This window comes from Neophocaena asiaeorientalis, unplaced genomic scaffold (assembly GCF_003031525.2).
Source record: "Neophocaena asiaeorientalis asiaeorientalis breed wild unplaced genomic scaffold, Neophocaena_asiaeorientalis_V1.1 scaffold171, whole genome shotgun sequence".
Classification (NCBI taxonomy): domain Eukaryota; kingdom Metazoa; phylum Chordata; class Mammalia; order Artiodactyla; family Phocoenidae; genus Neophocaena; species Neophocaena asiaeorientalis.
The window spans coordinates 11,409,765-11,430,674 of NW_020174013.1; the positions used below are offsets into that span (position 1 = coordinate 11,409,765).

General features: G+C 38.3%; 1 protein-coding gene across 4 annotated transcripts in view; it reads left to right on the top strand.

Annotated features, from left to right (window-relative positions):
- Positions 1 to 20,396, top strand: part of PPP1R21 (protein phosphatase 1 regulatory subunit 21) — a 56,723-nt gene extending 36,327 nt beyond the window's left edge. Inside the window, exons 15-22 of one of the 4 annotated variants that reach the window (XM_024753540.1) lie at positions 965 to 1,117; positions 3,436 to 3,528; positions 6,009 to 6,251; positions 12,541 to 12,573; positions 13,762 to 13,878; positions 15,984 to 16,082; positions 17,092 to 17,220; positions 19,483 to 20,159. In XM_024753540.1, the coding sequence (XP_024609308.1) occupies positions 965 to 1,117; positions 3,436 to 3,528; positions 6,009 to 6,251; positions 12,541 to 12,573; positions 13,762 to 13,878; positions 15,984 to 16,082; positions 17,092 to 17,220; positions 19,483 to 19,512 (897 nt within the window). In that variant the 3' untranslated portion in view covers positions 19,513 to 20,159. Of the gene's footprint in view, positions 1 to 964; positions 1,118 to 3,435; positions 3,529 to 6,008; positions 6,252 to 8,005; positions 8,061 to 12,540; positions 12,574 to 13,761; positions 13,879 to 15,983; positions 16,083 to 17,091; positions 17,221 to 19,482 lie in introns of those variants that run through there. The other 3 variants (XM_024753542.1, XM_024753539.1, XM_024753543.1) reach the window with 3 other exon arrangements.
- The last annotated feature ends 514 nt before the right edge of the window (positions 20,397 to 20,910 follow it).

Below are 20,910 nucleotides of genomic sequence, written 5' to 3' on the forward strand. Positions count from 1 at the left end.
GGAAAGAAAGTTAAACCTCACCGTATACTACCACGACTAAAATGCAAACACTGTACTATCTGTGTCATACACGGGGAATATACAGCTCAAGATTTTTAGAGTTTTCATTTTCTTGAATACTACCTAACATAGAATTTCGTTTGACACAGTAAAATATTAATGAAAAAGATAATCTTTTAGACCATTAGTGAGTGATTGCTTACTTTTTGAACAGTTTTTGCCAAGATAAAGTACTCTTGTTTCACAAGTTAGTTTTTCTTATTTATTGAAATAGAATACTCTTTAATGTATTGAAGACTTTAATTTTTCTGGCTAATAACTTTCTTAGACATTTTTATTTATATCACCATTTCATATAGCACTGTAGATTCAGAATCATGGCTCAGCAAAATTACAGTCATGGATCTTTGTTGTTGCTTACATAGATTAAGCAAATGTTAAATCTGTAAATGACAAGGGTCTGCTGAATTTTCAGTCTTTTTCTTTCCTGTTATATTTGTAATGCACAGATTGAGATTTACAGAATGAAATTTGAGTAGAGATCATATATTCAATATGCTTGTGTCATGTCTTGTGTTGGAATATGAAACATTCAAAGTTAAAATGCAAACGGAATGTATAAACCCAAACGTATATATTTTGAGAGCAGGGGCAGACTTAGTAAGGTAAACAGCTCATAAACATTGTCTACAGAATAAATCAGAATCAGCCTTGGTTTTTAGAAACAGTAGAATTTGTCTAGATTAAGACATGTCACAAGTCTGGTCTCAAAATTTATACTGTATTGTGTTTGTTATAAATCATTCCCTATGTATTCTTTTCAAATAAATGTGGGCTTTTGAGCATGTGTTGAAATTTCATTTCCATTCTGAGTATCCTTAACTTTGATCTGAAAACTATTAGATATATATTTTAGATATATTATTGGAAAACAAAATTTATCTTCTTGTCACACTTGGTTTAGATTGCATCTTTCTTCAGCAACAACGTGGACTACTTCATTGCTTCCCTGAGCTACGGGCCTAAGACAGCGAGTGGATTCATCAGTCCTCTCTCAGCTGAATGCATGCTGCAATACAAGAAAAAAGCTGCTGCCTATATGAAGGCTTTGAGAAAGGTTTGTGAGCTGCTGTTAACATTTAAATCAGAGGGAAAATCTGGAAAAATTCCAGAGAATGGCAGAAGTTTTCCCACAGTTCATATTGTTTAGGTTTTATACAATTTTGAGGGACAGGTGGTTGGTGGGTGTTGCGAGGTGGGCGGGGGTCTTTGGAGAGGAGGATGGGACAGAGACCTGAATCTCATTTCCTAGGCTGTATTAGACTTAACGTTTCCAGTGGCTGGTAGAGTGTTTAGGGTGAGACAGCCAGGCAGCCATTAAGTGTCAAACTTGAGAAAATCTTAAACTTGTAGAAATTTTAAAAATTGAAATACATTTATAATTTTCTTCTCAATATAATAAGAATACATGATCATTGCAAAAAGAAATCAGAAGAAACAGCAGTACATGAAGAAGAAAATCCCACAACCCAAAGGTAGCTCCTCTTAACCATAAAATTTTAATGTGTATACATGCATGCACGCACACACACATTATAAAAAGCAATGTATCTGGATACATAGACTGTTTTAGAATCTGTTTTTTTCCTCTTTAATGCATTGTGGATATCTTTATATAACAGAAATATATATCTATAAGTATAAATTGCTATCATTTTAATGCATCTAGTATTTCATCTATAGTATTTCGTTCTATAAATGTGTGATAATTTAATTAAGCCATCCATTGCTAGTGGATTTTTAGGTTGCTTCCTATTTTTCACTGTTATATGCAATACTACAGGGGATATTCTTGCACATGCAACTTTGTGTATTTACCTTTCTCTCTTTATTTCTTTCTAACTTTTAGTTACACAGTGCATAAATACATTCTTATATTACATGAGAACATTATAGGTAAATTACAATCCCTAATTCCAGTTCCTCTCCAGAGGTAACTATAGTTATCAGTTTGGTGTGTAACCTTCCAGACTCTTTTGGAGCATTTGTACTCATCTCTGTAAACTTTGAACTATATGCAAAATATGAAGAATATAAAGACTTTTCTAATTTTTTTTAACTAAAATGCATGTTTCATTGTGTAGCTTCCTTTTTTCATTTAAAATGTGTTTTAGAGACCTGTCTGTATCAATAGATATGATGGCTACTTTATTCATTTTAAACACAGCATTGAAATCTATGATATAGGTATTCCGTGGTTCATTTAGGTAGTCTCTTTTTGGTGGGCATTTAGGTTGATTCCAGTTTTTCACTGTTAGAATTATACTGCAATGGATAGCGTTGTGAATGCCTCCTTGGGCATATGTGTGGATTACTGAGAGGTGGAATGTTCTGGATAATGTGGTTTTAAGTTTTAATATTTACTGCCAGATTACCCGTAAGAGTGGTTGTACACTCCTAGAAACGTATAAGGCTACCTAATTGTTTTAATTATATCTTTATGATTAATTCCTAAAAATGGAATTGCTCATTCAAAGTCTGTGAATGTTTCAAAGGTTACCTTTTTATAGTTTACCAGCAATAGAAGTATAAATTTAACCCGTAAATTTAATTTGTCAATCTTAGAAACAAGAAGTTCTGTGTTATTGTTCTAATTTTCATTTCTTTGCTTGTTATTGAAATAGAACATCCTTTATAAATTTACTGTTTATATTATTTCAATTTCCTGTTCAAGTTGTTTACCTGTTTTTAAATAAATGTTCCTAATTGGGGTTGAAGGAGCTCTATGTTAAGGATTTTAGTCCTTTGTTTATGTCGGAAATAATTTTCCTCAGTTTGCTGTAATAATTTTTCAAAATTTAGAAGTTTTAATTTTTATATCATCAAACCAGGCTTTTTCTTTATGGTGGTGATTCTCAGGTGACTCTTGGAAAGTCAGTTCACCTATATTTTCTTCCAGTATTTTTGTGGTCTAAACTTTTTAGATTGAAATCTTCAGCCCATCTTGAATTTATTTATTCTGATATAGGTATGAAATTGGGGTCTAAATAGTTATTTTTCTAAATTATTAACTGATTGTCCTTGCATGACTTATCCTTTCTGCATTGACTTAAAAATGCAACATTTGTCACATAATACATTTTTGTACGTGCTTTTGTCTGTTTCTAGGTTTTCTGTGCCATTCCTTCATCTGTCTATTTTGGTGCAAGTCTTATGGTTTTAGATAGTGTCGCTTATAACCGGTATGATATGTTCCCCTTCATTCTTTTTCTTTTCTTTTTTTTTTAAAGTTCTTTTTTTATGTGTATTAAAGGAACTAGTCTATGTGGACATACATCTGAATTTTATTATCAAACCTCATTTAGCATTCTTATTTGTAAGATCAGGGAAATGATGCGACCTTTTTCTTTATTTCTTATGATGCTTTTTCCATAGCCCCTCTTGGAATCTGTGCCTTATGAAGAAGCACTGGCAAACCGCCGGGTCCTTCTCAGCTCTACTGAAAGTCGAGAAGGCCTTGCACAACAGGTATGGCATCGGGAAAATCATGGTACTTGTTAAAGAGCATGAATATAAAATCCCCTATAAAAGGTTTTCGTACACATAGAGCAATTTAAAAGGCTATGTAAGTAAACATGTAAAATTAATTAACACATGCTAAAAAGCACCATAAGCGTAATTCATTGAAAACCATTTGTTGATACTCTAAATAAGTCATCCTGATTCAATTGGTGTTATGATTGCCAATAAAGTAATATCAGCACACTCTGGCCATGCTGATTAATTATTTAGGTACTAGATTTAAATGTCTGAAATAATAAGGAAAAAAAGGGGGGTGTGGCTAGAGACTCAGTGAGTTATTTTTATTTCCTAAATGGACAGGAATGAAAAATTTCCAGTGCTCAGTTGATCAGTTGAATTTGGGTGGCAGGTGGAGGTAGGTGGTATTATTTTTTTCAGAAGTTGGTACAAACTGACCCCAGTTTAGCATTCGCCAGAGATTTATTTACTTTAACACCTGGCTTGCTTTAGTTTTGGAAAAATTTATTTTAAAGAGAGCACAAATTTATCTGAGACAGTATTTTGCCTATGCCGACCTTATTTTCATTGGACACATATCACTTATCTTTTCAACATTAATTCAATAGGATGTTGAAGCTAAAAATTTAATCCACATAATAATTCCTAAAAAACAAAATTCCTGAGACAAAGAGTGAAATGTGGAGTATCTTAAAAATTTATTTTAGATTTCCTTCTTATTTTATGTGAGGAAAGTAAGGCTCAAAGAAATTAAACAGCTTTTATCCATAGTAGCTAGTAAGTAGCAGAATGGTCTGACTTCAGAGCTATTGCTTTTCTCACTCTGCCATTGACCAGCTGCAGGCTAGTCTGATAAGCACTCCGGGTCTCACATCCTGCCTCTCTAAAGCGAGGATAATACCTACCTTTCAGGGTCCCATAAGGATTAATTGAGCCAATGAGAGGCAGTGTGATCGGGTGAAAAGAATCAGACTTGTGAGCCAGACACATGAGGTCCCACATCCTGGCTCTGTTTGTTAGCTTTGCAGGTGGTCGAGCTGCTGGGACTTCAAGTTCTCCTCTTTGAGACGTGAGAATTGTAGGACTGTTAGGAGGCTTCAGTAGGATACTGGCAGGAAAATATCATGAACAGTGGTACGTGGTAATTGTTCAACGATGATAGTTGGTAAAGCATTTGGAATTCACTCTAAGATTGTTTTTATTTTTATTTAATTCTCAAGCTTTCATTTGCCTTGAAAATTAGCTTTTTTTAAGCTTCTTATTGAAGCATAACATACTTAAAGAAAAGTATATAAATTATTAATATATTTCAGTGAATTTTCATAAGTAAACACATTAATGTAACTGGTAGCTAGATAAAATTTTTAAAAAAGAATATTTCTTTATGTAAGGTATATACCTGTTAAAAAAAAGATTGCCAGTACCTCAGAAACTTTCCTCATGCCCCTTTCCAGTTACTACTCTCCTCTTTCCCCAGAGGTAACCATTATCCTGCATTCTTTGTTCTGTTGCCTGATACCGAACTTCATATTAAATGAGAATTATGTAGCATCTCTTTCAGATCTGGCTTCTTTTGTTCAACATTATATTTATAATAGTCATCCATGTTATGTGTAGTTGTAATTGGTCCATTTTCATTCCTGTTGAGTATTCTGTCGTGTGAAAATACATAATTTATTTATCCATTCTTACAGCTTATGACTATTTGGGTAGTTTTCAAGTGTTTGACCATGGTAGGGCTGCTATGGGCATTCTTATACTTGTCTTTTGATAAACATACATGTTTTTCTCTTGGGTGTATACTTAGAAGTAGAATTGCTAAGTCATAGGATACAAGTTCAATTTTCAAAGATCCTGCCAAACAGTTTTCAAAGTGTTTGTCCCAAATTCCACTCCCCCAAGCACTATATGATAGTTCCAGTTGCTCCATAAACATGTCCATCTTTGTATTTTCTGTCTTTCATTTTAGTCATTTGGGTGGTTTTTTTTGTGTGTTTTGTTTTTATTCATTTGGGTGGTTTTAAATTGCTTTTCCTTGGTTAATAGTGACATTGGATACCTTCTTTTTTATGTTTATAGTAACGTTCAGGTGCCTATTCAAGTCTTCTTTTCTCCTGTTTCTCTATTGGGTTGACTGTCTTTTTATCATTGATTTATAGAAGTTCTTTATATGTTATGGGTATTAGTCCACTGTTGGATACATGCATCTACCACTTTGTGGCTTTCCTGTTTACTCTCTCTATTATACCTTGTGATAAATAGAGATTTAAAAAATTTCATTCTAGTTCAATTTATGGTTGTGCTTTTTGTATCCTGTTTAATAAAACGTTCCCTATTCCAGGATCAAGCTTTTTTGTTTTCACACCTGTGAAGTAGTTTTGGTCTACATTCCATAAAGTATTTTTTTTTGGCTGGTAAGTTTTGTCTGCATCATCCTCTAAGGTGCAGAACTCTCTGTTGCTTTCAAGGTTCAGCAGAGTTTGGAGAAGATTTCTAAACTGGAGCAGGAAAAAGAACATTGGATGTTGGAAGCACAGTTAGCTAAAATCAAGCTGGAGAAAGAAAACCAGCGAACTGCAGATAAACTGAAGAGCACAAGTAGTGGGCAGGCGGTTGGGGTAGCCCAGGAAGGGGCCGCCGTGGTGACCGCTGCGGGCCAGGAAGATGCGTCTGCCAAGGCTGTGCCGGTGCCCGTTCACAGCACTAGTTTGGTAAGTGTCTTCTTTTTTTAAATGGTAATTGGTGGGGATCCATCTTAGTGTTCAGTGTTAACCATCTAAAGTACATGTCACTTGATAACAGGAATAATCCATGTGCTCTAGAAAAAGCAGATTGGTAAGCAGGATGCCCCCTTCAAAAAAGCAACCTTATTAAATTCTCTTTGATTTTACATGTGAGACTTCCCCACGGTAAGGGCTGTGTTCCTGGAGAAGATATAGTAAGTCAGATTTAAGATGATTCTGTTTCTCCACTGCAACATTGGTGATATGGGGGTTATGTTTCTGACAAAGGACTAACTGCCTAACTTTTTATAGAAATGACGACAAATACCATTTTTAACCAATTACGTGGTGTATTCCTAGGTAGTATAAAGCTTTATGACATACGTATAATATAGAAACCCATCAGGTTAGCTAAACTTCATAAGACAGTATACTGACAAGTTATTTTGCAACTTTATATTTCTTGCTTATATTTAATTGCAGTGATTTAGAAGGTGAAGAAACATCTCTGTTGGAATTATAAAATTCAGTTACATTGAGAAAAGTTTTCTGATTATATTTTTCTGCCCACTGTTAAAAAAAATTAGAAAATCTAGAAAATGAGAAATCAGGAAGGGAAGGGAAAAAAACCCTCAAAATTAGAATGATCTCATTACATATATTTTCGTTAGCATTTTTTGAGAAATTTAAGGAGAGCCATGGCACTTTTTGACAGCCCTCTCCTAAGGCTACCCCTGTAGCTCACTGATGCTTTTGAACAGCAAGTTATGGTCCTTCTCACATCTCCCTTGCATCTGATTCAGAGCATACCTGATAGTAATATATACAAATTAACTTCTGTTTTCAAGATGTATACAGACCTCACTGCACATCAACAGTGTGAGAAACGTGGATTATTATTAGTTTTCTTAGGTGTGATAATGATACTTTGATTATTTAGGAGAATACCTTTATTTTTTGGAGATAAATGCTAAAGTACTCAGGGTAAGGTATCATCATATCTGCAACTTACTCTCAGATTGTTCAGGAAATATATACACACACAGATAAATTAAGCAAATGAGCAAATTGTTAATTACTGAATGTAGATGGTGGCTACATATGATTATTATACTTTTTTCTCCAACTTTTCTATATGTTTGAAAATTTTCATAATAAAATGTAGGGGAGGAAAAAAGAATGAAAATGTTTTAGAAAAGTAAAAAACATAAAGCAGACTTCTCAGAGCAGTGATTTGAATGGCTGCTGTGCTCACTGGATGATCCTATGTGACCCCTGATGGCAAGGCTGAGTCTCAGCCACAGGTGTTGCACATTGCCTCTGATAGGGGAAGGTGACTGCCTAGAAGAACATTTAACAAACAGAGCAGAATTCTGACATCAGTTCGGGTACCATCTGGGGAAGTGCAACACTGCCAGCACTCATCTTTGGACTTCCCTTCAGAGTCTGTTTATTGATCAGGTCAGACTGTTCTCCATTGGGTCTGATTTCTTCTTTCTCCTGTCTTCTCTCCCTGCTTCCCTGCATCTGCTCCTTCCGTTTTCTCCCATTTGCACTAACAGTAATTGGTGCTGGCCGGGAGTAACTATGGGAGCAGACCAGGGAGGGCACTGATGACAGTGATAGTAATTGCAGTAATCATATGCCAGCCACGGTTCTAAGGACTTTTCAGTGTGTTAACTCAGTCAGTCCTCACACAGATCCTATGAGATTGCAGGTACTATCATATCTTCATTTTATAGATGAGGAAACTGGTGGACAGAGAGGTAGAGTAACTCATCTGAAGTCACACACTTGGTAAGTGATGGATCTAGGGTTCAAACCCAGAACATCTAGGTCCACACCCTGTCCTTTTAATCAACATGGCCTTTTGCTCTGATGGGTGTCAGAAAATAGATCAGCGGACAAACGTATTTGTTTATGGCTTGCCTTTCTGAAGTACTGGAAGTTGGCAACACTGGTGTATTTGAGTCATTAATGTCAGTTGCTGAAAGTTGAGGACTGTCTTTTTATTTGAACATTTTCAAAGGAGAGCACACTATTCTTACATATGCAAGTGAGAAAGATTTCCAGGGACATGGGAAACCTTTAGTACCAAACACTATTGGTCTGTGAGTGATGATGACTTTATTTGGGTTTGGTGAGTTTGGAAGTTGCTATAACTTTAAGTTGTCTGTCTGGTTAGCATGTGTGTGCTATTTCTGTCTGCATCTGTTAAGGATCTCTTTCCTCCCACCCACTTCATAAGGTGCTAGAAGAGTAATTTTCCTAGAGTATGTTACTGATTATGCACTCTATTGCTTCTAGACTTTTAGTGGCTCCCTATTATCTATAGGATATAGTCTACTCATTAGTTTGGCATTCAAGGTCTGTGAACACCTATTCCAAACTACGTTTCTTCAGCATTTCCCTGTACAAACTCAAACCGAGCTTTCTTTCCTGATAATGTTTTTTGTGTTTTTGCTTCCCTGTATTGTTCAAGCTGTTTCTTTTGCCTGGATGCCTATTTATTCATAACTCCTGTCACCTACATACTCAAATACTTTGCCTTCCAACTCCTCAACTTTCTTGAATTCAAAACTCTTCCCGGGCTTCCCTGGTGGCGCAGTGGTTGAAAGTCCGCCTGCCGATGCAGGGGACGCGGGTTCGTGCCCCGGTCCGGGAAGATCCCACATGCCGTGGAGCGGCTGGGCCTGTGAACCATGGCCGCCGAGCCTGCACGTCCGGAGCCTCTGCTCTGCAACGGGAGAGGCCACAGCAGTGAGAGGCCCGCGTACCACAAAAAAAAAAAAAAAAAAAAAAAAACTCTAATTAAGGTACAGTTGAGTTGCCACATTTTCCATGAACCCCAGTTTTGGGCATTGTCTTTGACAGTCAGGATCAGAGAACCAAGACCTGGTTGGCCTCCTTGCATTTTTCACAGTCTAGTCTATATGGTGAATCTATTCCCGTCCCTTGGTTGCTTTCAGTCTAATGGAATGAGAGCCTGGATAGACATCTGTCCAGAGTGCTGGGAGATGACAGAGAAGTCGCCTGGAGGGCTTGGGGAGGGCATCCCAAAGGAGGTAACATGGGTGTGTTTCATAAATGAGCAGGAGACCAAGGCAGGAGAAGAGTATTTCAGGCTGAGAGAAGGGTCTCCCCACATAATTCACTTTCTCTCCTGCATGTGGCAGATTCCTGCCGAAAATAACCTGGAGACAATAGAGAGAAAAAGGGAGGCTTTTTTTTTTTTTTTGCCTTCCCTGATGTTTCCTTTTCAGCCTCTTTTTATCACCCCACCGCCCCCGCAACCTCCCATCCTGCCTTAAGTGAAGTTAAGTGAACTGAGTGTGTGTGTCTCCTTCTGTTGTCGTCATCTTGGGTGTTGGAACAAAGTCTATGCCCATTTTAAAGTTAATTGACTAACAAAGGAAACTCAAAAGTCCCCAGAAGGTTCCTTTGGTTCAAGCACTCTGGGGCTGAAAAAGTTACATCAGATAGAAACTTCTTATTTCTAACCCTATAGCATTGCAAAAGTTAACTGTTTATTATGTTTAATTAACATATCTAGGACTGTAATTTGAACATTCAGCCCCCTGTTAATTATTGTAATAAAAGATAGGGACTTCTCTGGTGGCGCAGTGGTTAAGAATCTGCCTGCCGGGCTTCCCTGGTGGCGCAGTGGTTGAGAGCCCGCCTGCCAATGCAGGGGACACGGGTTCGTGCCCCGGTCTGGGAAGATCCCACATGCTGCGGAGCGGCTGGGCCCGTGAGCCGTGGCCGCTGAGCCTGCGCGTCCGGAGCCTGTGCTCCGCAGCGGGAGAGGCCACAACAGTGAGAGGCCCGTGTACCGCAAACAAACACACAAACACACACACACACACACACACACACACAGAATCTGCCTGACAATGCAGGGGTCACAGGTTCGATCCCTGGTCCGGGAAGATCCCACACGCCATGGAGCAGCTAAGTCCGTGCACCACAACTACTGAGCCTGCGCTCTAGAGCCCTCGAGCCACAACTACTGAGGCCCGCGTACCTAGAGCCCGTGCTCTGCAACAAGAGAAGCCACCACAATGAAGAGTAGCCCCGCTCACCGCAACTAGAGAAAGCCCATGCACAGCAAAGAAGACACAATGCAGCCAATAAAAGAGATAACAGTAACCTCAAGAAAGAAAAAGCACAGAAAACTACAAGTTTTCATTTTTTTTTGCTGAAATTAAAATGCACTGCTTAGGGCTTCCCTGGTGGCACAGTGGTTGAGAGCCTGCCTGCTGATGCAGGCGACACGGGTTCGTGCCCCGGTCCGGAAAGATCCTGCATGCTGCGGAGCGGCTAGGCCTGTGAGCCATGGCCGCTGAAGCTGCGTGTCCGGAGCCTGTGCTCTGCAACAGGAGAGACCACAACAGTGAGAGGCCCATGTACCGCAAAAAAAAAAAAAAAAAATAGCACTGCTTAAATTCACAGAATTTTAAAATATATATATTTCAAGTATAAAAACAATAAACGTACGTTGTAGATAATTTTAAAATACAGAAGAGTAAAAGAAGAAAAAAAGTTGACATTTTCCTGAATACCCAACAACCGCTGTTAACATTTTTTTCTACAAAATTTCATACTTGGTTGACATTATACTATATAAAATTTAAAATCTTTTAGCATAACATTAATAAACAAACATTTATCCTGTTATTAGAAACTCTATGTAAACTTAGTTATTGATTCCATAGTATTCTATATAGAATATACCTAAGTTTACCTATGACATTGGTTATAATTTTTATTATTTTAAATAACATCTCATTTTTATGCATAAGATTCTTTCTGCATCCAGATGATTTCTTTGGGGTATATTCTCAGGGTTAGAGTTATTGGGTCAAAAGGCATGAATGTTTTTAAGTTCCTTGATCTCTACTGCCAGATTATTTTCTCAAAGGACTGTATTAGTTTAAACTCTCATCAGTGGCATATGAGAAAATGTTGAAATTATAAATTTTGCAACTTTTTCTTGAAGTTATACGATTCCATTCCTTTTCAGGACTGTTTGCTGTACCACATTCTCAAACCATAACCCAGGAGTAAAGGGGATAAGGGGTAGATCCCATGCTTGTGATTTATTTTGCCAAATGTACTCATATTTGAATGTATAAAATTAAAATGATGAGTGTGTTACTGTAAACGGTTTTTCACTGAAAGACTAATTGCTATTCCTGCTTTAGTGTGTAGAAAGTTATGGCTCCTCTATTAATAAAGGTCTTATAAAAAAGTTCCTTTTACAGCTAGGTGGGCATAACATTCATATACTGCTCACAGTTCAGAGTAGTACTCTTGAGGATATTATTTAGAATCCATGAAAACTGTTTGTGGGCTGTCATCTCTGATTAACAGAATCCATCAAAACTGAGTTTCCAATAGTTTCCTTAACTTACTGAGCCCAAGCACTTGCCCTTCCACTTTGAACAATAAAATGAATTCAAGAACCATGACTACTATCTGTTTTTGAACTCTGAATCCACAAAAGGAAGCTTTAAAAAACCTGGCGGCACTTCAGTATGTCTGTAATACATATACTTTTTCATTAGTTTAAATCTGAAGTTAATACTTATTAATGTCATAATGGTATTTCTTCTTTATCCTTTTGACCTTTCAGCCAGAGAGTTTGCTATTTGTGTTTTGCGTTTGGAATGTTTAGTTATTATGGTCACCATGAAACTGTCTTTAGGTCTCTTTGGCCGCTGCTTTGGAAATAAGCGTAGCAATGACAAGAGGAGTTAAAAACTGTTCTTCCTCTCTCTCTTCCCAGACAGTTTGTTGGGTTTCAGTGAAAATGGCTAACAGCATTCTGATAGAGGAAATAGTGATGGTCACTATCCATTCCTGCCTCATGACAGAAATCATGACTGTGGTTACTTATCTGTAGGTCCAGCTTCTTTGTGTTGAAAGATGATTGATTTGAGGGTAATCGTCTAGAACTCCACTGCTAGTGTGCTTGGTTTTTTGTTGCTGTTGTTGTTTTGTTTTATTTTTTTTTAATGTTGCTTATTTTATTTTTTTATTTTACTTTTTTGGCCATGCCATGTAGCCTGTGGGATCTTAGTTCCCCAACCAGGGATCGAACCCCAGGCCCACAGCAGTGAAAGCTCTGAGTCCTAATCACTGGACTGCCAGGGAATTCCCACAAGTGTGCTTTGAAACAGTGTGAACTGAGAAGAGAAAAACATTACAAGTGTTTAAGCTATTGCGTTTGAAGTGTAAGCAGTCTGTTCTAAAGCTTTTTTCCCTTATGTTCTAGATTGGGATTTTAACCAGGACGTCTGACAGTAAGGTAATGTGTGCTTAACATCACGTTGTTTGTTAGTAAACATCTTGCCACATGTTTGTTAACAAAATCCGCCAAAAGTCAGCTTCATCTAATTGCGTTTCTGACAATTCTAGCAAATGTGGATCCATGTTGCTTTTCTCTCTGGGTCAGTTTTAACTGTCACCGATAAATTACAGCCTGTCTGTAATTGCCTCCTTGAATGACTTGACTTGGCAGTTTGACAAGCTCTCTGGCATGTGGCAGGAGGCTGCGAGCCGTTACCCTCCCAGTGGGCCAGCTGGCAAAGCAGGGCTTTTCAGGGCCTTGACCATCAGTGGGCTTGGTAGTTCTTTTCAGCCCTCAAGTGACTGAACCCAGGTCAGATTTGGCTTGTCAGATAGGTTTGCACATTTTAGTTTTGAAATATTACAAGATTTTGAAATATTACAGATATTACAGGCTCACAAATAACCATTAAAAGAACACTGAAGTCACTCAGCTTTCCAGTCAGTATGGTAAACTGGTAAATATAGTTCAAGTAAATTCTTTGATTTCCTTATTAGCCTTATACTTTAGGTAACCTTGAACTTCTGCATATATTTTTAAACTAAACTGAGTGGTGTGTTATTGCTAGAGTGACTAGTAGAAATCTAGTCTGGGACAAGGGCCATAAATTGTTCATTATAGAAATAGTTTAATTTGTTAGTATGTTTAAGAGTATAAGAGCTTTTTTAAGAGAATTTGGGGGAAAAAAGAATGTTCAGATTTTTAGGAGTTCCAATAAATGCTCCCCTTTCACCTGTTCTCTTCCAGTTAGAGGAGGACATAGAAGTCAGACAGATTGAGATTTTGAAAATTAGGTGTGTGGCAGATAAAAACTGAGTGGAGAGACATGACCCCATGGGTGGTGGGCGTCCCAAGACTTCACTTCTGCTTTGTTCTCTTGAAGCCTCAGCTTCATTGTGAGATAGGCAGGGTGCTGAATAAAAGAAATTTGCAGTATATATTTACCTGCCCTGTCTGAAGTTTCTCCGAGGGGTGGGAAAACTATGATTTCCCATCAAATTTCAAAGGAAAATGTAGGAAATGTCTTTTTTTTTTTTTTTGCTAAAGTGATATTAATTTTGTTTTCTTTCCTCTCTCTCTCTCTCTCTCTCAGAACTGCTTCATTCCACTGGCATTTATTTATTGAGTTATGTGTGCTCTGTTTAGGCTCCAGATGTGGAATCTCGGGAAGACTTAATTAGAAATCACTACATGGCAAGGATAGTGGAACTGACGTCTCAGCTGCAGCTGGCTGATAGCAAGTCAGTGCATTTTTATGCTGAGGTGAGTGGAGAGTTTATTGGATCAGGTGGATTTTTCTAACCCCTTCAGGAATTAGGTCACTGTCCTGGCCTCCTGCTGTTCACTAGAGGAGAGAGGTCAGAGTCTCTGTGTCTGCAATATGGATTTGGTTAGAGTTCGTATAGATTGGTCCACATACCAACCAAAAATCTTTATTGCAGTGAATATAACAGGTAGCCTTTCTTATGGTTATGTAGCATGTTTTGGAGCATTATAATTATAGATTATAATCTTGTTTTAGAAAGTTATAGGCAGGTAACATTCATAGATCAAGGAATTTTCGTTTAGGGAAATTCAAAGCAAAGTATGCCTGATTCTTTGTTTTTTTTTTTTTAAATACTCTCTAGTTTCTAATGACAACTTGTGGAAATCAGTTTTTGTAAATGATAAAATGCAAAATGTAACCTCTTTCAACCTTTAAAAAATACAAAATCTTTCTTTTTGTTACATTTTCTTCTTCCCTCACCAAATAATTCATTTTCTTAAGAGGATTAGAAAAACACTATGCAAGATAATAAAATTATACAAATTCATTGATAAGAAGGGGAGAAAATGAAGGAAGAAATTACAGATATCAAAGAGTGAGAAACAAATGATAAGATAGAATGGATGTCGCTCAATATATAAGAATACCTGTAAGGTCTCTGATGGGAAACTTTTTATTAAAAGGTTAGTTATAGATGTTAGACGGAGAATTATAATGCTTTAAACTGTGAAGGAAATTGACAAAGGAAAGACAACACCCTTCATTGGGATGCGACTTTGTGATTTTCTCCTGTTTTACAGAGACGGAGAAGAGTTGATAGGAATCCAGTTGCTAGGAGTGGAGGGGGGCTTTGCTTCTTTCCTCCTGCTGAAATAAATGATGTGCCTAGCTTAGTGATGCATACCTGTTTGATAAGATGATCAGTAGTGATGGCTGTTGAGCTGTAGAAAATGGGGAGGACGGCAAGCTGAACTGCTGCAGTGCTTACCATCCCAGCCACTCAGTGCACACAGCACATCATGGTGGCCTGGTTTGGATCCCTAACTGCCTTCTGAATTACTCTCTTAGACTTGATTGTCATCCTCATGAGGACCCATGCTTTGCAAAACTCTTTCCCTCTTTTTCAGGTTCAGTGCTAAGCACACCGATAGATGTGCGGTTAAAGGAGGGTGGTTGATTTGGTTGGCTTAACTTTCCTGAAATTCTCTTGTGAGGAGTAAAATGAGTAACCGGGGAATTTCTGAGGCTGTCTTATTTCCAAGAGATTTGCTTATCTTAGTAAATTCTTTCAGCACAATTGTGACACAAGAATTTTTAAATTGTTCTAGTTTTTCCTTGTCTGTAAACAGGAAGCGGTAACCCTCTGTACTACTTTACTGGAATGGTCGGTCTGAGCCTCTGATGTTGACATAACATTTGAACATGTCTTAACAGATCCTCCTTGTCAGTCTCATGGTTTATCAGAAAATTTAGTGATCCTTTTAATGGCACGCCCTCTTTGAACAGTAGTATGAAATAGAATTTTTCTTTTTTCTTCTTGATCTACTCTGTCTCTGGATAGCCTTGGTTAGAATCCCCAAAGACAGCAAGTGGGATCTTTGAAGTCCTGTACTCATTTTTTTTTTTCATCTGTTGAGTGGGGCTGTAAAGCTTTTATTGTTTCTGTGATATGGTCTCCAATAAAGGACTTAAAACACAAGAAAAGTATCTTAGGATTCATATTGCATGATGCCATTGATCACTTTTGAAATAACCACTTCCCTTCTCATCCAATGTGGGTGTAAATGAATCCTGGGTAAATGTAGAAACTTCTGGTGGTTTTGTAGCCACTGGTCATCAGGCTAGAGCTAGGAAAAAACAGCGATGAGCTTGGGTTAGTAGACTTTTTTTCCCTTATTAAAATGATGAGAGTGAGGACCACATCTTTCTTTTGTGTGGTCCAGTGTGTGGTACAAGGCCTGTAGATATTCAGTAGATATTTGTGGAAGGAAGGGAGGAAGTACTTTCGGTTTGGGGGATTGTTTTCTAGTAACCTTCCCTGAAGTAAATTTGGTTTGGGGAAATGGTCCCTGGGATAATTGAATGTTTTCTGATTTAACAGTGCCGAGCACTCTCTAAAAGACTGGCCTTGGCTGAAAAGTCTAAAGAGGCACTGGCAGAAGAGATGAAGGTAGCCAGTCAGAACAACAGCAGACTTCAGGTGAGTTCATGCTACCTAAGCAGTGTTAGTATGTTTTTCAATTGAAAGTTCTTGGGCCAAAAAAATCAGCATTTCCTTTCTCAAATGGTGGCATTTAACTTCTAGACATAACATTTTTCTAACCATTTTATTTCTAACTCATTTTAAAGTAACATCTCATTTATGTCAGGCAAGAAGTAGTTGTATTATTTATTGCTCTGACTTTATTTTAATTGTAAGTAGTTTTACAGTCAGCATTTCTTTGAATAGTACTTATTTACCCGGAGTCCTTCCCTTTTCTCCTCCTTCCAGTTAATCCTTGTCATGGTGGGCGGGAGGCTTGTTCTGTTCATGTGACTCTGTTCCTTCTCTTTACTGTTTCATAAAACGGACATAAACTGGAAGGTAGGGCTGCAAAACATTCCTCCTTACTCACTGCTTTGTTTTAAAGCCTAGCTTCCAGAAAGCCCCTATTAAATATAGAAGTGATACAGGCAAAGAAATAATTCATGCACTTCCTCCTGGTTTCAAATTCGTTTATCAGATTAGCTAGGAGCACAGGATTAGATTTTAAAAGGTCCTTTAGAGCCCGAGAGCTGGAAAGAGAGAGGAAAGTGCTTCTTCCAGGGAGGGCCCTGCCTAGAGGACGGTGGGCCGTCAAGGTGTGGGGTAGTGGGGACGTGCCAGAGATCACCTTCCCCACCTCACCGAAGGTTCAGGAAAACCTAAGAGAAAGATCATATAGCCCGCTTCTTTTTTTTGCGACATCTTTATACCTGGCACAGAAGGAAACTTTTTTATTTTTGCAAAGAAATTCCGAACATATTTTGAAGGCTGAGAAAAACGTCTGCCCTGTTTCTTTTAACTTAGCTCTCTTGTTAGTCCTGTGGCTTAACCTTCATATTAATTGATCAGATAGGTCATCTTGATAGGTTACTTTTCAAACATTTTTTTCCTAAATTAAAAAAGCTTTAGAGTGGTATGACTAGTGGGGTTTTGCTTTCTCTTTTCTTTTTCCCTGGCCATTTAGGATGAGCTGACAACTACCAAGAGGAGTTATGAGGATCAGTTAAGTATGATGAGCGACCACCTGTGCAGCATGAACGAGACACTATCTAAACAGAGAGAAGAGATTGACACACTAAAGATGTCTAGTAAGGTAGGAGAGGAAGGGGTCTCTCTGCAATGTAATATTTAATATTTAATGTATTTAATACAAGGTATTTCATTGCTGTGTGTTTCAGAAACAAAAGGTTAAGAGATCTGAAGTGTTTATAAATCATTTCACTTGTCTTCTTATCTGAAAGTAGAATGAAGATTCTTTGATTGAGTTGTAAGTTGAGAGGAGGTCTAACCTCTGAGGCCCTAACACTGTGACCGTTGCTTTTTGGCATTTTGGGCATTTTTGGCATTTCTGCTACTGTTCTGTTAGTTAGGAGGATTCTTGGGGGGTTTATGATGGGGATTACTCTTATCTATGTGAATCTAAAATGGTGCTGTTGAAGAGTAACCTTCTTTAGCAAATTTATTCTCATACATATTCATATAACCTAGGACTGTCTTGTCCTTTTAATTCCAAAAACTTCATAGATTTCATTTCCCATAAAGCCTCTGCTTGTCCAGGCTGGGGTCAGTAGATATTGGTAATGTTTTTGTGTTGAAGGGCATATCCACATATCATGTCTCTTTGTTGTATCATAATGTATATACCCTTACCATGAAAGGTAAGCTTCAAGAGGCCAGGGAGTTGGTTTCATGCATCATCTCAGATGCTTGGCATATTTTGGTAACCCAGACAATACTCTGCCACCAGCAGCTTGGATTTACTGTCTCCAGCCTGTGCTCTGAAATCCACTGCTGCCCCTTACCGATCTAGCAGGCATGTACTGAGTTCCTGCCGTGTGCTGGCTCTGGGGAAGACATAAAGATGAACAAACTATAGCTTCATTTTAGCATCTGCCAGTGGTGGTACAGAGCAGCATCCCGCTCAGTTGGTATCTCCTTGGAAAATGTATCATGTTAATGCACTAGAATCTGCGTTACGTAATTTTGCTTCTCAGTGGAGTTTTGTGTTAATGTTTGGCCTCTGGCTGCTTCAGAGAATGTCTGTAATGCTTTTCTGGGACATCTTGTGATGATTGTAACCACCCAGTGTGGTTCTGATTCGGGTTCTCCAGTTACTTGTGCTTCAGGAACTTTAGCTTGGAGGTAGAGGGTGGAGGTTGGGCCTCCTTTAACGCTTTTGGCCTCTTGATATTCCATCAGGGCAATAGCCGACTCATGTAGAAAGCACATGTGTTAGTGGGAGTAGTAGGAGAAAGCCTGCTTTAGCACCTAACATTTGAAAAAAAGTAGCAGCGATTATAGGGAAAGTTTTCAGGCCTCAGAGCTGCAGAAGGCATTCGGTTCTGAATTGAGAAGGGTTATTGTGGGGTATAGCAAAGCTCATTGTCCCAAAGGTAATTGTATTGCAGCCACTTTAGAAGTGAGGGAAGTTTTAAGCCCTCTTAGAACTTTTTAATCTAGTCCTTAGAATATCTGTCATTAATGAAACACTGAGTTAGAGATCCTTCTTCACTTTGTAGTTTCTGTTCTTAACCTTTCCTTGATCATTCTGTGGTTCCTATATTTTGCACACCTCCCCCATTTATTAGTCATTTCAATTGCTATGACATCGTCTTATGGCTGAGTTGACATGGCCTCCATTGGATACCAAATAAACGTCCTGAAACCATTTGTTTGCTATGATCTTGCTCTTAATGTTTGTGTTCTGCAATCATTTCCTACTTAATGAAAAAAAGTATTTATATGTAATAGTTAAATGTAGGAATTTGAACCTATCCAGAAAGAAGAAAAGTTACATAAAACTGGAAAGTCCAAATCTCCATATGTGAGGGAATTGGGAATAAGTTAAGACATCTTCTCTCTAACTTGTTCTCAACTGGTATCTGATCTTCCCCTTGACAGTAATCATTACCATTGGGGTGTTAGTTGGCACATGTTCAAAATTAGTACCTATTAAGACCCTTTAAAAGGTGTTTATTTCAACAGCAAAGGAACATGTTCAGGCTAAAAGTTTTTATCAGCTTTATGAAATCATAAACTACATTGTCTTTGGAACAAAATTAATATTTGAGGTTTGATAAATCCAAGATAGCTTTCTTTTCTTTCTTTATTGCCTGTCCTCAGACCCCAGGGGAATAAGGTTCATGGACGGAGAAAGTGGAGAGAGTTAAAAGTAACAAACCGCTCTGTGATTCCTGTTCAAAAGTTAGCGATGCAAGGTTATCAGCTGTTCTCCCTCTTGGAAACTAAAGTTTTCCACAGTGAAATATGGCTTCCAGACAGCTTGGTGTCTAAACTGCATGAATGATTTTTCTAGAGGTTGGCATTCTTATTATTGACATTTTTCTTTGCACAGGGGAATTCTAAAAAGAACAAGAGTCGATAGTTTACAGAGAGCTGGTTGGCGACTTCTTTTCAGAGCTGCTACTGCTGCGCGGAGCTGCGGGGCCGAGACTCCACGTCCAGGGCTGGCCGCCTTCAGGAAGCTGGAGTGTTGTTGGACTTAGTAAAGTAGTCAGTGTTGTAAATGGCCTTGAAGTATTTAAAATATATTTGTAACCAGTAAGGTAAATCCAGAATTTGATGTTGACAGTAAAACGGAAAACAGTACACACACCACGGATATTGTAGGTTTCCTTACGCTGTTTTTACTGTGCATTTTTAAAATTAGGCTTTAATTTCGGTATGTAAGAACAACAAATATTTTGTATATTTTCAAACTCAGTGATATGGTAATCAATTTGGTATCTGTGGAATAGGTATGTGTTTCTGGATAAAAAGCTTAAATTGTCAAACTGTCATTAATTCTTACTGTAATTGAAAGCAGTTTCCAATTCTTTTTGAAGACTTGTTCATTGTCTCTCTCTCCCCCTCCCTCTCTCCTGCTCTCTCTGTCTGTTCTGGAGGGAGTGGGCCTTGAAAACTTCAGATCTTGTGGGTTTATTATCATTGTCTTCAGCTCTTCAGTACCCTCTCTGTGTTGGAATAATAGCTTAAGGAAATTGATGTCAATAAATTCGTACTTATATCAAACTTTCAGTCTCTCTATGAAAATCTGATGAAGGAAACTAAAACTTATTAAAGTAAGCTTCACAAAATTACCAAATCCCAACTGATTTTGATATAATCTTTCTAATCCCCCAAATTGGAATAATTGTACAGTTAATCCTTTATTAAGGCTTTGAGTACCTCCCAAGGTACTTGTAACCATGCTTCAAGCGAGGACCCTGAGCCCTTTCAGGCTCCTCTTGGTTTCTTTCATAAACATTGTGTCATTTCAGTGTATATTTCACGGGTGAAATTTTTCCCAGCACCTCCATCCCCAAGTCTCTAAATATGTTGCTCCTTTCTTCTGAGTTTCCTGCACATGCCCATTTCACTCCAGGTCCAAGTCCCCCAGACTAGGTCCGCAGACCTGAAACGCCTTCTTCCTCACCTCCCTGCCTGCAGCTTCATCTCCTTTGAGCCTCTTCTCTAGGCAGTTGCTAGTCACCCTCCAAAAATGCTTTATTCTGTTTCACCTGAGAGCTCATCACCAGCTTCCCTCCGTGCTCAACATAAAGGCCAACTCCTTGGCCTCTGGGCCACTGTAGAGGCAGACTCTGGTGGTTGTGCCCAGTCCCCATAGTATGAAAGTGTTTGAATCCTGTCTCGGAGATCTCTGGGTCAGTCAGCTCAGTCCCATCCTCCCGGCCCTTTGAGTCCCTAGCCCCTTTGCCCTTTCCGTTTTCTGTGACCTGCTCATTTTAATTCTCCATCAACTGAACCAGCTGTTTTCACTGCA